The following is a 12,380-nucleotide window of genomic DNA, read 5'->3' on the forward strand; positions in this document are numbered from 1 at the left end:
TTTGAGTGATGGTAGTAATAATGCTGCAGAAGACAGTATAATTATCAATGGCAGCTTTGCATAAATCACTCATTTAAGTTGTTGCCATCACGTTGCATCTCATTCTTCAGATTATAAGTGTTTGTATATGATATCAATATATGCATGATTCTTGATGTCTATTTTTGTATTATTGTCATGTGTTAACTGTGAGTGATTCATTGTCATGTTGTGCTTTGTGTGTGTGTGTGTGTGTGTGTGTGTGTGTGTGTGTGTGTGTGTGTGTGTGTGTGCACGCGCACACACATTCATGTATATATGAATTTCACTAGCATGGTGTACAAGACTCAAAAAAGATTTTGGCAGCATCAGAACAAAGAACCCTGAAGATGTGTGGCTTAAACCACCCATACTATCACTAATATTGGCAAGCTGTGATCTGCAGTTAAGAATTTTCCACAATTAGAAACAAAGACGTGTGGGTTTTCTTTATCTCATTGCGCCCTTTGTTTTACCTGGAGAGGACAGTAACAATATGTATATATGATTGAGATGCAGCAGTAGCCAAGTGACAGGTGGCTTCTTGTAGCATTTCTCCATTATAGTTCGTACTGTAAAAATCTGGTTTCTTGTTGATCTATCATACCTAAAGCCACATTGGTAGTTGCCCAGCGTTTTTTCTATAAAGGGTTCTAATCTAGTTGCCAGTACCCTTGCAAATATTTTGTAAATTACTGCTAACAGTAATATTCCTCTATAATTTTGGCACAGAGACTTGTCATTTTTCTTATGTATAGGAACGATAACAGCAGTGTCTCATTCAGTAGACCTCTGACAAGCACTTATGTTTTTTGATTAATAGTGATTGCCCACTGTATTTTAATAGCTCAACTGGTATTCCATCTTCACCAGGTGCTTTATTATTTTTCATTCTCTTTAGGGCTAATTCCACCTCGTTTAATTCTGGTGCTTCCTCTGTCTCAGCTTTTCCCATACTTGCCGGGGATTCATTAAACTCGTCTTCTTCTGGAACGTTATTTACCAAGCTTGTTTTGTCCTGAAGGAGATCTTCAAAATATTCTGCCCACCTTCTCAAAATGTCCTCCTTTCCACTGAGCAAGTTTCCCTCATGGTCGCTGCAGAAAGTTGTTCTGGGTTGAAATCTGCCTTTAATTTCCTTTATCTTATTATACATTTTCTTAATTTGTCCTGTATTCTTCAAAATCTCAATTTCATTTAGCCTTGCCTTTTCCAATTCACGTTTCTTTCTTCTACACATCTTTTTGGCTTGTTTTTGTTTTTCTCTATATTCATTCTCATTTGCTCAAGTTTTTTGTCCAAGCATCTTTCGACGAGCTGTATTTCTGTTTTCAACACATTTTCTACATTCCAAATCATACCATTCATTTCTTTTATCATTGTTTCTGAATCCCAGGACTTCTTCAGCCACTTTAGTAATTTTATTCTTGATCCCTTCCCATTTTTTATCTATAGTCATATTATTTATATATTCATCCTCATTTTCTTCATTTATTTCTTCTCTCAATCTTTCAATATATTTTTATCTGATTTTTCCATCTTTTAATTTTTGGATGTCATATCTTGGTGTTCTCTTTCCTCTACCTACTTTATTAATTTTTATCCTTTGTTTATATTTAATTCTTAACGAGTAATGATCTGTATCACAATCTGCTCCTCTAAAACTTCTTACATCAATGATATCTGTCGCATGTCTCTATCAATCATCACATGATCTATAATAAATTTAGTTTAATCCTTTATCCCAGTGAGAGCAAACAAAGTTTGCGCCTGAAAATATCTTCAGGACTGAGTATATAGTGTTGTACTATCTTACTTGGGTAAGATACCAACACTACTACCAACACTCCTATCCCAGTATCTCCCATAATGCAAAACACATCTCCTTGTGGATATATATACTGTTATGCATTAAGGGATTGGCCACTACCCATACTAGTTTCGACCTTTATTGAGGTCTCTTCGGTGGGAGCCAGGCCCAGAGTTGGAGATACCAGGCAGAAGCCGTAGCAAGGTCATCTCTACCTATAGGAGTTGCCAAAAGGTTTGCCACCTTTTTTTCTTAAATTACTCTGGATTTAGAGAAAGATGTTGAAAGTTTATGATCTATCTGATTTTCCATTATTCCATCTGCCGATCTCCAGGTAACTTTATGTACTTTTTTATGTGGAAAACAGGTTGTACATATGATCATATTTTTGCTACTTGCAAAATCAATTAGTCTCATGCTATTTTCATTACTTTCTTTGTGTGCACTATCTCTCTTCCAATTGTTGGTCAGACAGTCTCTTCCTTTCTTATTTTGGCATTCATTTCTCCTAGAAGCATTTTTACATCATGTTTCGGTGCCTGATCATGTATCTTCTCCAATAATTCATAGAAATTCATCGTCTTCCACAAGAGTCCTTAGTTGGTGCATGTTCACATATAAGTGAAATATTGAATATCTTAAACTTTATTCTCAGTACACAAAGTCGTTCATTAACTAGTCTAAAATCAAGAACCAAGTGTTTCCATTTTTTATTAACCAAAAATGCAGTGCCAAAGGCTTTTTGATCTCCTTCACTGTAAAAAATAGTATGTGTTCTGGTATCAAATATGCCACTTCCTTTCCATCTCACCTCCTGCAATGCTGTTATCCGCACTATATCTCTGTAGCTCCTCACACACTCTCTTCAATGTTCCTGGTCTGTTCAGGCTCAAGACATTCCAGCTTCCAAACCAATATTCATAATCCTTTTTCTGTTGTCCCACGAAGTCCGTTTCTGGCTAATTTTCCTTTTGACTTTCTTAACAAATGAGTTTTTACAGGACAGAGTTGTTAGCCCTGTGCCCAACCTTACAAGAAGGAACCCAGCTATACCCCGGGTACTGGGTACCAATTTTAGTCGCCTTTTACGACATGCATGGGCTACATTGGGACTATTCTTTAACCCTGGTTACCACACGGGATATAATCAATATTATACAGTCCTGATATTGTCCCTGCATCCTCTCCAAGATGACTTCAACTCCGTCAAATCTCTGTGACCAGATCTCTGCACAGAAAATCAAGATGTGATCTGATCAAAGCTTCATACAATGGACCCGCCATACTTCTATTTCTCATGGTCAGTGTTCTTCTCAACATTGCAGCAGTTCTCTGAGATGTCTTCACAAGTTTGCAATATATCCTCTGAATTTCAACTTGCAATCACCCCAAGATCCCTTGCTTCCTACAGGTATTCTAGTATAGCTCCACCAAGTGAGTATGAAATATCCTATCTGTGGATCCAAATTTTAAAACCTTACATGTATTTGCATTAATCTGACATTCCCCATTCATTTGTCCACCTTTCCAGCTTGTTCAAATCCTCTTGAAGGACCAAAACATCAGCACTGTTACTAATAATCTTCCCAAGATCATCTGCAAAAAACTGAACATCTCCCTGTAGTCCTGTAACAATATCATTGGCAGAAAGATTGAATAGTAAGGGGTCCCAGTACTGAACCCTGTAGAACTCCACTTGTAACTTTTCCTATTCCCCAGTACTGCTCCCCCATATACAACTCTCTGATATTTATCAGGAAATCAATCACCAATCCAATCCACTAACCTGATACCAAAACTCATATGTTGCAACCTAAAAACCAACTTGTCATTTACCATCCTATCAAGTGCCTTTTGAAAAATCCAAAAAACAGACATTGTATGCCTTTATATAAATCCACTGCTCTTGTAACTCTGTTGTAAAAAGTAACCAGATTACTGAAACAAGATCACCCTTGAACAAATTCATGTTGGCCTGTATAAATAATAATGCTCTCAACTGCCCAGTTCTGTATAAAAGTTCTTACCAATACAGGCCTATAGATACTCCATTCTATCACCACCCTTAGGCCATGGCCTATTTTACCCTCTTTCCACTCTCCAGGAACTGTCCCATTGCAAGACTTTCATTAAACAGCCAAGTTAATGACAAGGTCACTTCCAGAGCACATTCCCTTAAAACACATGAAATTCAATCTAAACCACTTATCTAATTGACATTTAGCTTACTCAGTATTTGGAATACATCCTCTTTATTCACATCTAACACTTCACTACTTGTTATCCTTCTAAGAATAAAACTTGCTTACCAGGATGGAACACTCAAAAAAAAAAAAAAAAAAAAAAAAAAAAAAAAGTGATCATTAAATAGTTATATATATATATATATATCAGCTAACGCCTTTTTTTTTTTTTTTTTTTTTTTTTTATTCCCGTATATACGGGAGTAGGCGAGGCCATTTAGCCCTATCTAACTTTTGGAGACTGAGTGGGCAGTTCAATCTCCACTGGTACCCAATCAGAGACAGATGGCCCAAGGCTATCACTAATTAAGCGGTACGCAGTGAAGAGAGACGGCTCAAATGTGCCGCCATCTCGTGGTCTCTAACCCTAACACAATATATTTAATGTCTGAAATAATGTGGGTTCTACGGTCGATTTTCTTGAGTTTTACAGGACGAAAAACCCGAGTTTCCGGGAGGAAAAACCTGCTTGCCCGTGCCAGAGATCGACTAACTCGGGAACCGGTCGAAAAAAGGCTTAGAAAAATTTCCTCTAGTCGCCGACTAGACTCGAAACCAAGACTTCCTTCGTGCGGCCTAGCGCGGTGGTGTGCAAACGCCACATCCACTGAGCTACACAGGCATTAAATAGTTGAACTATGTAATCTAAAATTATCACCTAATTCCCAATTCCCATCTCTCTCTCCATCAAAAAAAACTCTGTATGATTCTCCTTGAATTATAGCGCTAGTCTCCTCTCATTCTGATTTTGCTCTCCTTACAGTGATAGTCACTTTCCTAGCCTGACTCTTATGTTCCTCATGAAATTGTTCGACCTCTCTTTATGTCTTCCATAATCTCTCTTTCATCTGCATTTCTTCTTTAATTTCTCTTGTCATTTATTTGACTCCAAATTGCTTTATCTTCACTCAAGGTTATACAAGATTCCATTGCTGTGAACAGTTTTTCCTTAATTATCTCCCATACACTACTGACCCTTCTTCCTTCAAATTCTTTCATCCATTGTATTGCCGCAAGCTGGTTTCCAGTCTATGATAGTCGCCTGACTTATAATTTCACATCGGTACCTTCTGTCCTGATACCCACCATATGCCTATTCACCCTCTAACTCAGGACTATGTGGTCACTCTCGCCAACTGGGGACAAGTTTGACATCTCAGTCATAATCAGATCCTCTGAACTATATCATATTATGAAACTAATTTGCCTAAACATTTTCTGCTCATCATCATCTATATTCCCTTATCTGTGGTAACATCCCACTAAATATCTTGTCTTATAAACACCCATCTCACACCATATACTTTCAAAGCCATTAGTATTATTTTTACTGTGATTCTCTTCACCCTGAGAGGGTACAATTCATCTCTTATCATGTGGTGGTGGAGTGGTACTCCACCACCAGCACATTTACTTTCCCTATCCTTCTGAAATATGTTATACCCTTTAATTTCTATCCTTCTCAGTTAACCAAATTTCACTGATACTAACAACCTTTGGAAAGACTGAGTTAATCAATGCCACAAATTCATTCCCTTTATTTCTAATGTTCCTAGCATTTGTATACAGAAAAACCAGTGCATTGCCTAGTATTCTTATAATCATTATTACTCCTTTCATACTTTACTTGGCACCGTAATAAATGTACACCCTCTCATTTCTGAAGCCACTACTCCACACACGAGGCTATCCTTGCTACATTCCATCCATAAAATTCTAGTTTCTGTGCCTTGACACACTCACTTGCCCAGAAAATAATAATCTCTCCAAATGCCTGTGCTCTTCAGCATTCAAATGCAATTCATCTCTTGCATACCTCCATCCTCAAATGTACTCCACATATTCCAGACCTCTTCCTACACATTCTTGTTGTCATCTCATTCGTTATCACTGCTCTTCTCTTCCACCTTGCATTATGACAATATAATCAAATTATATAACAATAATTCTTTGATTATCCAACCACAGTGGAAGAACAATTTGTCAGTCAGATAAATGAAAAGTTGAATAGCTGAAGGTACAACTACATGGTGCTGTATAATAGCAGAAATCAGTAACATGCTAAACCACTCAAGGCTAATTGAAAGTTCATTCTTATGAAGGTTGGGTAATTAGAAGATCAGTGGAGCATAAATTCACTTAGGCTTATTGATTATTATTTCTTTATTAATGAACATATAATAATTCATTATTGCTTGGTGTTCATTAATGTGAACATACCAGTCATGTTTTATAAAATTATTTTATTAAAATTTGCATTTAAAGGTATTTTATTGTGGTAATTTCTGTTTCACTAATGCATCATGCATATAATCTCACAGTTAAAAAATTACTTTATCTTTAGCGATACTGGAATTATAGATGAAGAAGGATATATCAGAATTGTCGGAAGAATCAAAGATATGATTATTAGAGGAGGAGAAAACATTTATCCCCGAGAAATTGAAGAATTCTTGCATACACATTCTGAAGTGGCAGAAGTTCAGGTTGGTAAATAAAAGATGTGATTAAGGGTTATACCATTATCATTATGATAGTACTGCATGATTAACTTATTACTAGCTTCCTTTTTAAGAATCTTACTCCAGGTTAATCTGTTCTTTGTCAGAACTCCAATACTGTTGGATTTTATGTTTTAAGGCACTTATAATTGCATCACTCCACCTAGATAAGCCCTTCTGATTCCATTTTTTTCCCCCTTTATCTCTTAGCACTTTCTATCCCTTTTTCCCATTTTTTCTCTGTTTCTGTCTCTCCAATTCTTTTGCTTTCTCTCCCTTGCTCTCTCATGCTCTTCTCTCACACCTACACTCATTTTAAATTAAAGATGCCAAGAAATAATATTCTTGGTTTAATCCTTTATCCAAGCATAAGCAAAAACAAAGTTTGTGCCTTTAGTAATTTCAGGACTGGGCAACTCGTATATAGAAGCTAACAATTTCAGATCAATGAGATACTACGGCAATATCTTGCCGTAGTATCTAATAATGCAAAGCACATATCCTTATGGACATGTATGATGCTATGCATTATGGGAAGGGTCCCTACCCAGACTGGTTTCGCTATATGAGTGAAGGGAAGCCTCCAAAAACTCATGCAATTCCCTAGATCACTCTAAACTTAGCAAGTACGAGTTAACCGAAGGATCATTCTACTCAGTGGTGGTTCCACTCAGTGACAGCCCCATCCTGTCACAGAGAGGAACCATCAGTGGTGGCTCTGCCATTGGGATGGCAGAGCCACCACTGATGGGACACGGTCAACTGGGCAATGTCCAAGTGGGCGACAGAATAAAAGATCAAATATGCAGTTATATTCTGTTGATCTATTACCAGGTAAAAATGAGTTAAAAGAACAGTATAAACATGAAATTTAAAAAATCTCGCTTATAATTAAGTTTATTTAAGTTTATTTTTATTGTGTAGTTAGGTTATTTGAAAAATCTCACTTATAATTAAGTTTAAGTTTATTTTTATTATTTAGTTAAGTTAGATTAGTTTAGTTTAGGTTAGGTTATTTGAGAAATCTCGCTTATAATTAAGTTTATTTAAGTTTATTTTTATTGTTAAGTTAGGTTTATTTTAGTTAGATTAGGTTATTTGAAAAATCTCGCTTATAATTAAGTTTATTTCAAGTTTAAGTTTATTTTTATTGTGTAGTTAGGTTAGGTTAGTTTAGGTTAGGTTACTAGAAATTAAACTACAAATTATGTGTGTTAATTACAAAATAACATTACTAAATGAATTTTAAAAATGTATTTTTATTGTTTTCTTTATTTTAATATTGTGCAATTATACCTTTTCATTTTTAAATCATTTTCGGAGCACTCTTTTTAATCATCTCTTTCTTAAATGATCCCATAAATTTTGATATATGATATAAATGGAAATATATAATATAAATATTTATTAACGAGAATAAAGAGCCAAGAGGCTGTTTTTATCGGTCTGGGTATGACCTTCCCTCATAATGTAAAACAGTAATACATCTCCCTTTGCTCCGAGTTGCCCTAGTGTTGTACTACCAGGTGTTGACTTACACCTGGATTCGCCGAACGTTATTCGGCATGAAACTTTTAGATTTCAATCTTCGAGTTTCTTATTCGGCTTTAAAATAATGAGGGATTTATTATCCCCTTAACTTTATTTATTAACTAGCTGACTCATTTTTTGTATTTTAAATTTCAATATGACTTCTGTACAATTTGTAATTCTACACAATAAAAATAAACTTGATTATAAGCGAGATTTTTCAAACTTTATGTTTATACCACTCTTTTAACTCATTTGTCAAAAAATATTATTTAAATTTATCTGGTAATAGAACAAACGGATTGGAATTGCATATTTGATCTTTTATTCCGTCGCCCACTTGGCCATCGCCCAGTTGTCGTGTACCCCCACTGATGGTACTGATGATGATGATGAATTACATTTCACAAAAACTTGTAAAAGCTCTACACCAACTGGATCCAAAACCAGTGAGGGTTGGTATTGTTTACAGACAAGTCCCAAATCTCTCTACAAAGTGACACCAGGTGTGCTCTGATCTGTAGAGAACTTGGGACACATTATCATCCCTCATATCTATGAAAGGAACACTTACAGTAGAGGTAGTGTGATGGATGAGTTTTTACAAGTTTTCATCAAAGTGTGCTACTGACATTTATTTTGATGACAGGGTTTATGTGGTAAAGCAACTGCAGATGTACTGTACTGCATGTCAGTGGGTATGAAGAACAAAAGTAGCATTGGCAGAGTTGACATTAATGGCTGATGACAAAGTGGATAGTGAAAAACTGCAGATGATGAGCAGTTTTTTCACTGTCCACTCTGCTTATTTGTTCATTTTCTGTAATCAACTGAGTAGTTGATCAGGGAAAATCAAAAAGTAAGTTTTAAGTCAGAGATCAGCAGCACTGAAACTGAACACTGTCTTATCATGAGTCATACAAATCATTACAAAACTGAGCTACAACAATAAAGTATGTTAGCATGTTATGTGCTACATCAATTTGACTAGTAAAGTAAAACATATAATGCTGGAAGTTGTTGCCAATTGCTTCAGTGTCACCAAAGGGAAAACAGTGATTTTCTTTATAAAATTATGACTGAGGACAAAAGTGGGTCCATCATTATGATCCTGAAATGCAAACTCGGTCTTTAGAATATCCCCCCTCCCCTTCTCTAAGGAGCTAAAAAGTTCAAAATTCAACTGGAAAGTGCATGCTAGCTGTTTTTTAGGACAGCAAAGATCATTCATATGACACTTGGTGAGGGTTGACAGTTAAATTCACAAACTAGCTATATGAAGACCTTGAGAAAGTTGAATCAATAAATTAGTTGTGTTGATGCCGAGGAACAATCATTGCTTTTACAACTTGACAATCTGAGGCCGCACACAAGCATGTTCACTTCAAAGGATTTGAAGAGATCAGACTGAAAGTTGTGGAACATCCTCCCCCTACAGCCAGGACTTGGATCCATCAGATTTATGGTTATCTCCTAAACTGAAGGTGCCCCATCTCAAAGGTATCTATTTCAAAGATAGTGAACTCGCAAAAGAAGAGGGAAGAAAATGATTCTTAAAACAACCTGATAACTTTGGGCAATTGATACATAGTGTAGAAAATGTACTAAAAGGGAAAGAGATTATGTTGAAAAGCAGCATATGAAAAAAAAATAAAGTAGACTCAAAAAACAATGTTTTCTGTTTCACTGATATCTCTTATGGTGGGGAGTTATCACAATGGACCTTTTATATAAAATCAAATGCGAAGACTTGCGTATACAGTAAATTCAGGTTAATTGGGGCAGCCGCTTATTTGGGACAAATACTGAAGAATGGAAAGAAATGGAGAACAAAACCCAAAGTTGCTTCGCTTATTTTATTTTTTATTATTATTACGGGTATCTCCATGGAGTCAGTAGACTCATCGCGGGAGACCCAAGCTAGCAAAACAATATCTGTCATATCTCTTCTTGAATTCATTTACAGATGAAGAGCTCACAACAAAGTCAGGCAATGAATTCCACTCATTCACCACCCTCCAGGCAAAAAACCTTGTTCTGACACCTTTGTTAACCACACTCTTCTTTAATTTCCAGAGATGACCTCTTGTTCTTCCATCACTATCACACAGCTGAAACATTTCCCCTGCATCAATCCTATAAAAACCTTTTAGTAATTTGAATGTTTCTATCATATCCCCTCTTCTTTGCCTATCAACCAATCTCTGCAATCCACAAGCTCTCAATCTATCAATGTAGGGAGCATTTTTTATATCACTCACCAACTTGGTCACTCTTCTCTGAACCCTCTCCACAGCCTCCTCATCTGCTCCACCTCCACACCTTATTTGGGTCACTTTGCTGCTTTATTGGGACAGTGATTGTAGATGACACACACGTGTAGTGAGTTACATAGAGTGTGTTGCTGTTACTCAGTGCCAGGATACAGAGTAGAGAAGATGTGCTTATTTTGACAGTGTAACGATTCGACTTATAATGACTGCTAAGTAGTGTACTTTTGATTAAAGTAGGTGTGTGATAATTTTTTAGTAAAAAGTGTAACAAATAGTGTAGCAATTTAATTTTTTTGTTGTTTTTATAAGGTCCCTGTCAAGATGCCAAGAAAAAGATCTAATATTAGCAGATAAAATCACCTTACTTGACAAAATAAAAAGCCGACCATCTAACACCATTCATCGTCAGCTGGCAGAGATAATCGGTGTTCCAAAATCTAAAATTGCATGTTTGTTAGGCCAGCAGGCCAAATTGCAAGAAGTATAGGTATTGTGCGATGGACAACAGGGAAAATCCCAAAAACAGAAACAAGAAGGCAAGGATCTAGACGTTGAGGATGCTTTTGATCAATGGTTTTTCTATTGTAACTGAACAAGGTGTGTTAATGGTCAAATGTTAAAAACCAAATCAGAAAGGTTAAGCTAGAAAGCTGGGCCGTGTGTGCTTTAAAGCTACAAATGGTTGGTTATCACGATGGAAAACCAGACATGAAATAAAATTTAAGAAAGCACATTGTGAGAAGGATAGTGCTGATACTGCAAGCGCTGAAAGGTGAAGATCAATTAAACTACCTGAATTGCTGCAGAAGTTTAGTCCTGATGAAATCTATGATGCCGATGAAACAGGTCTGTTTTACCATGAAACACGAAACGGTTCCCTGAGCTATAAACTTCCAGGGCTGTCAGGTTCAAAAAAAAGCAATGGATTGCATTACCGTGTTGTGTTGCTGTAACATGTTTGGAAGTGACAAATAGAACCAAAACTCGATGCTATAAATGGCTTAGAATGGACAGTTTGCAAGTTCTGTATTATGCCAACACAAATGCATGGATGACTTCTGTTATTTTTCAGGAATGGCTAATGAGTTGGGATGTAGAATTACAACGAAATTCAAGAAAAATTCTTCTGCTTTTCGACAACTATGTGGCACATCCTCAATTAGATCATTCGAAAAATATTCAACTAGAATTTCTTTCTGCTAACATCATGTCCCTGATACAGCAACTGAACATGGAAATCATAAAAAATTTGAAGACATTGTATCACAGACGGTTGATTGATATATTACATTCTTGATACAATTGAAGAAAATCTACTGATGTCATCTTTAACAGTCAAAGAAATCAGCACAAAGGTTACCATTTTACAGTCAGTAGGCAAGAAATAAGCAGCAAAACAATTCAAAACTGCTTTGCTCATTGTGGTTTTAAGAATTCAGACCAGGAAATGCCAAATGTGACTGAAAATGAAGTCATTTTGGAATTGCAACATGTCAGAAACTATGAAGAGTTTTATGCATTGACAATAGCCTACAATGAAAATGAAGATTGTGAGGATGCAATTGTTGAACAAATTGCAACAAGACACCTAAAGACTCTGAAAGACAAGGAAAGTAATGAGGATGACACACCTGAACACGAGCGAGTGACAACCAGGAAGCCAGGAAATTTATTGCTCAATTACAACACTACTTTATGCAAGAAGGCAATGAAGGTAGCCCTTTATCTGAATTTAGATAGCTGTGCTGATTTTGGTTCAGTTGCAGTCTAGAAAAGGAACACATCAAAGTACGCTTCATAAATTTCTCCAAAATAATTGTTAGGAAAAATATGCTTCTTTGATAGATACCTACATATATTTTTTTTAGAAGTTTTTCCATTTGGTTATACCATAAATTAAAGATGCCAAGAAAATATTTATATTTTATATTATAAATTATACTCTTGGTTTAATCCTTTATCCAAGTGTAAGCAAACAAAGTTTGCACCTGAAGTAATTTCAGGA

The 12,380-nt window shown here is 36.0% G+C and overlaps 1 protein-coding gene across 1 annotated transcript in view; it reads left to right on the plus strand.

The window, feature by feature from the left end:
• Nucleotides 1-12,380, plus strand: part of LOC150105706 (medium-chain acyl-CoA ligase ACSF2, mitochondrial-like) — a 140,853-nt gene that overhangs the window by 106,401 nt on the left and 22,072 nt on the right. Inside the window, exon 10 of the mRNA XM_090395023.1 lies at nt 6,416-6,557. Within this exon, the coding sequence (XP_090251149.1) occupies nt 6,416-6,557 (142 nt within the window). The remainder of the gene's footprint in view (nt 1-6,415; nt 6,558-12,380) is intronic.

This window comes from Typopeltis vanoorti, chromosome 6 (assembly GCF_054136105.1).
Source record: "Typopeltis vanoorti isolate ZY-2024b chromosome 6, IOZ_Tvanoo_1.0, whole genome shotgun sequence".
NCBI lineage: Eukaryota > Metazoa > Arthropoda > Arachnida > Uropygi > Thelyphonidae > Typopeltis > Typopeltis vanoorti.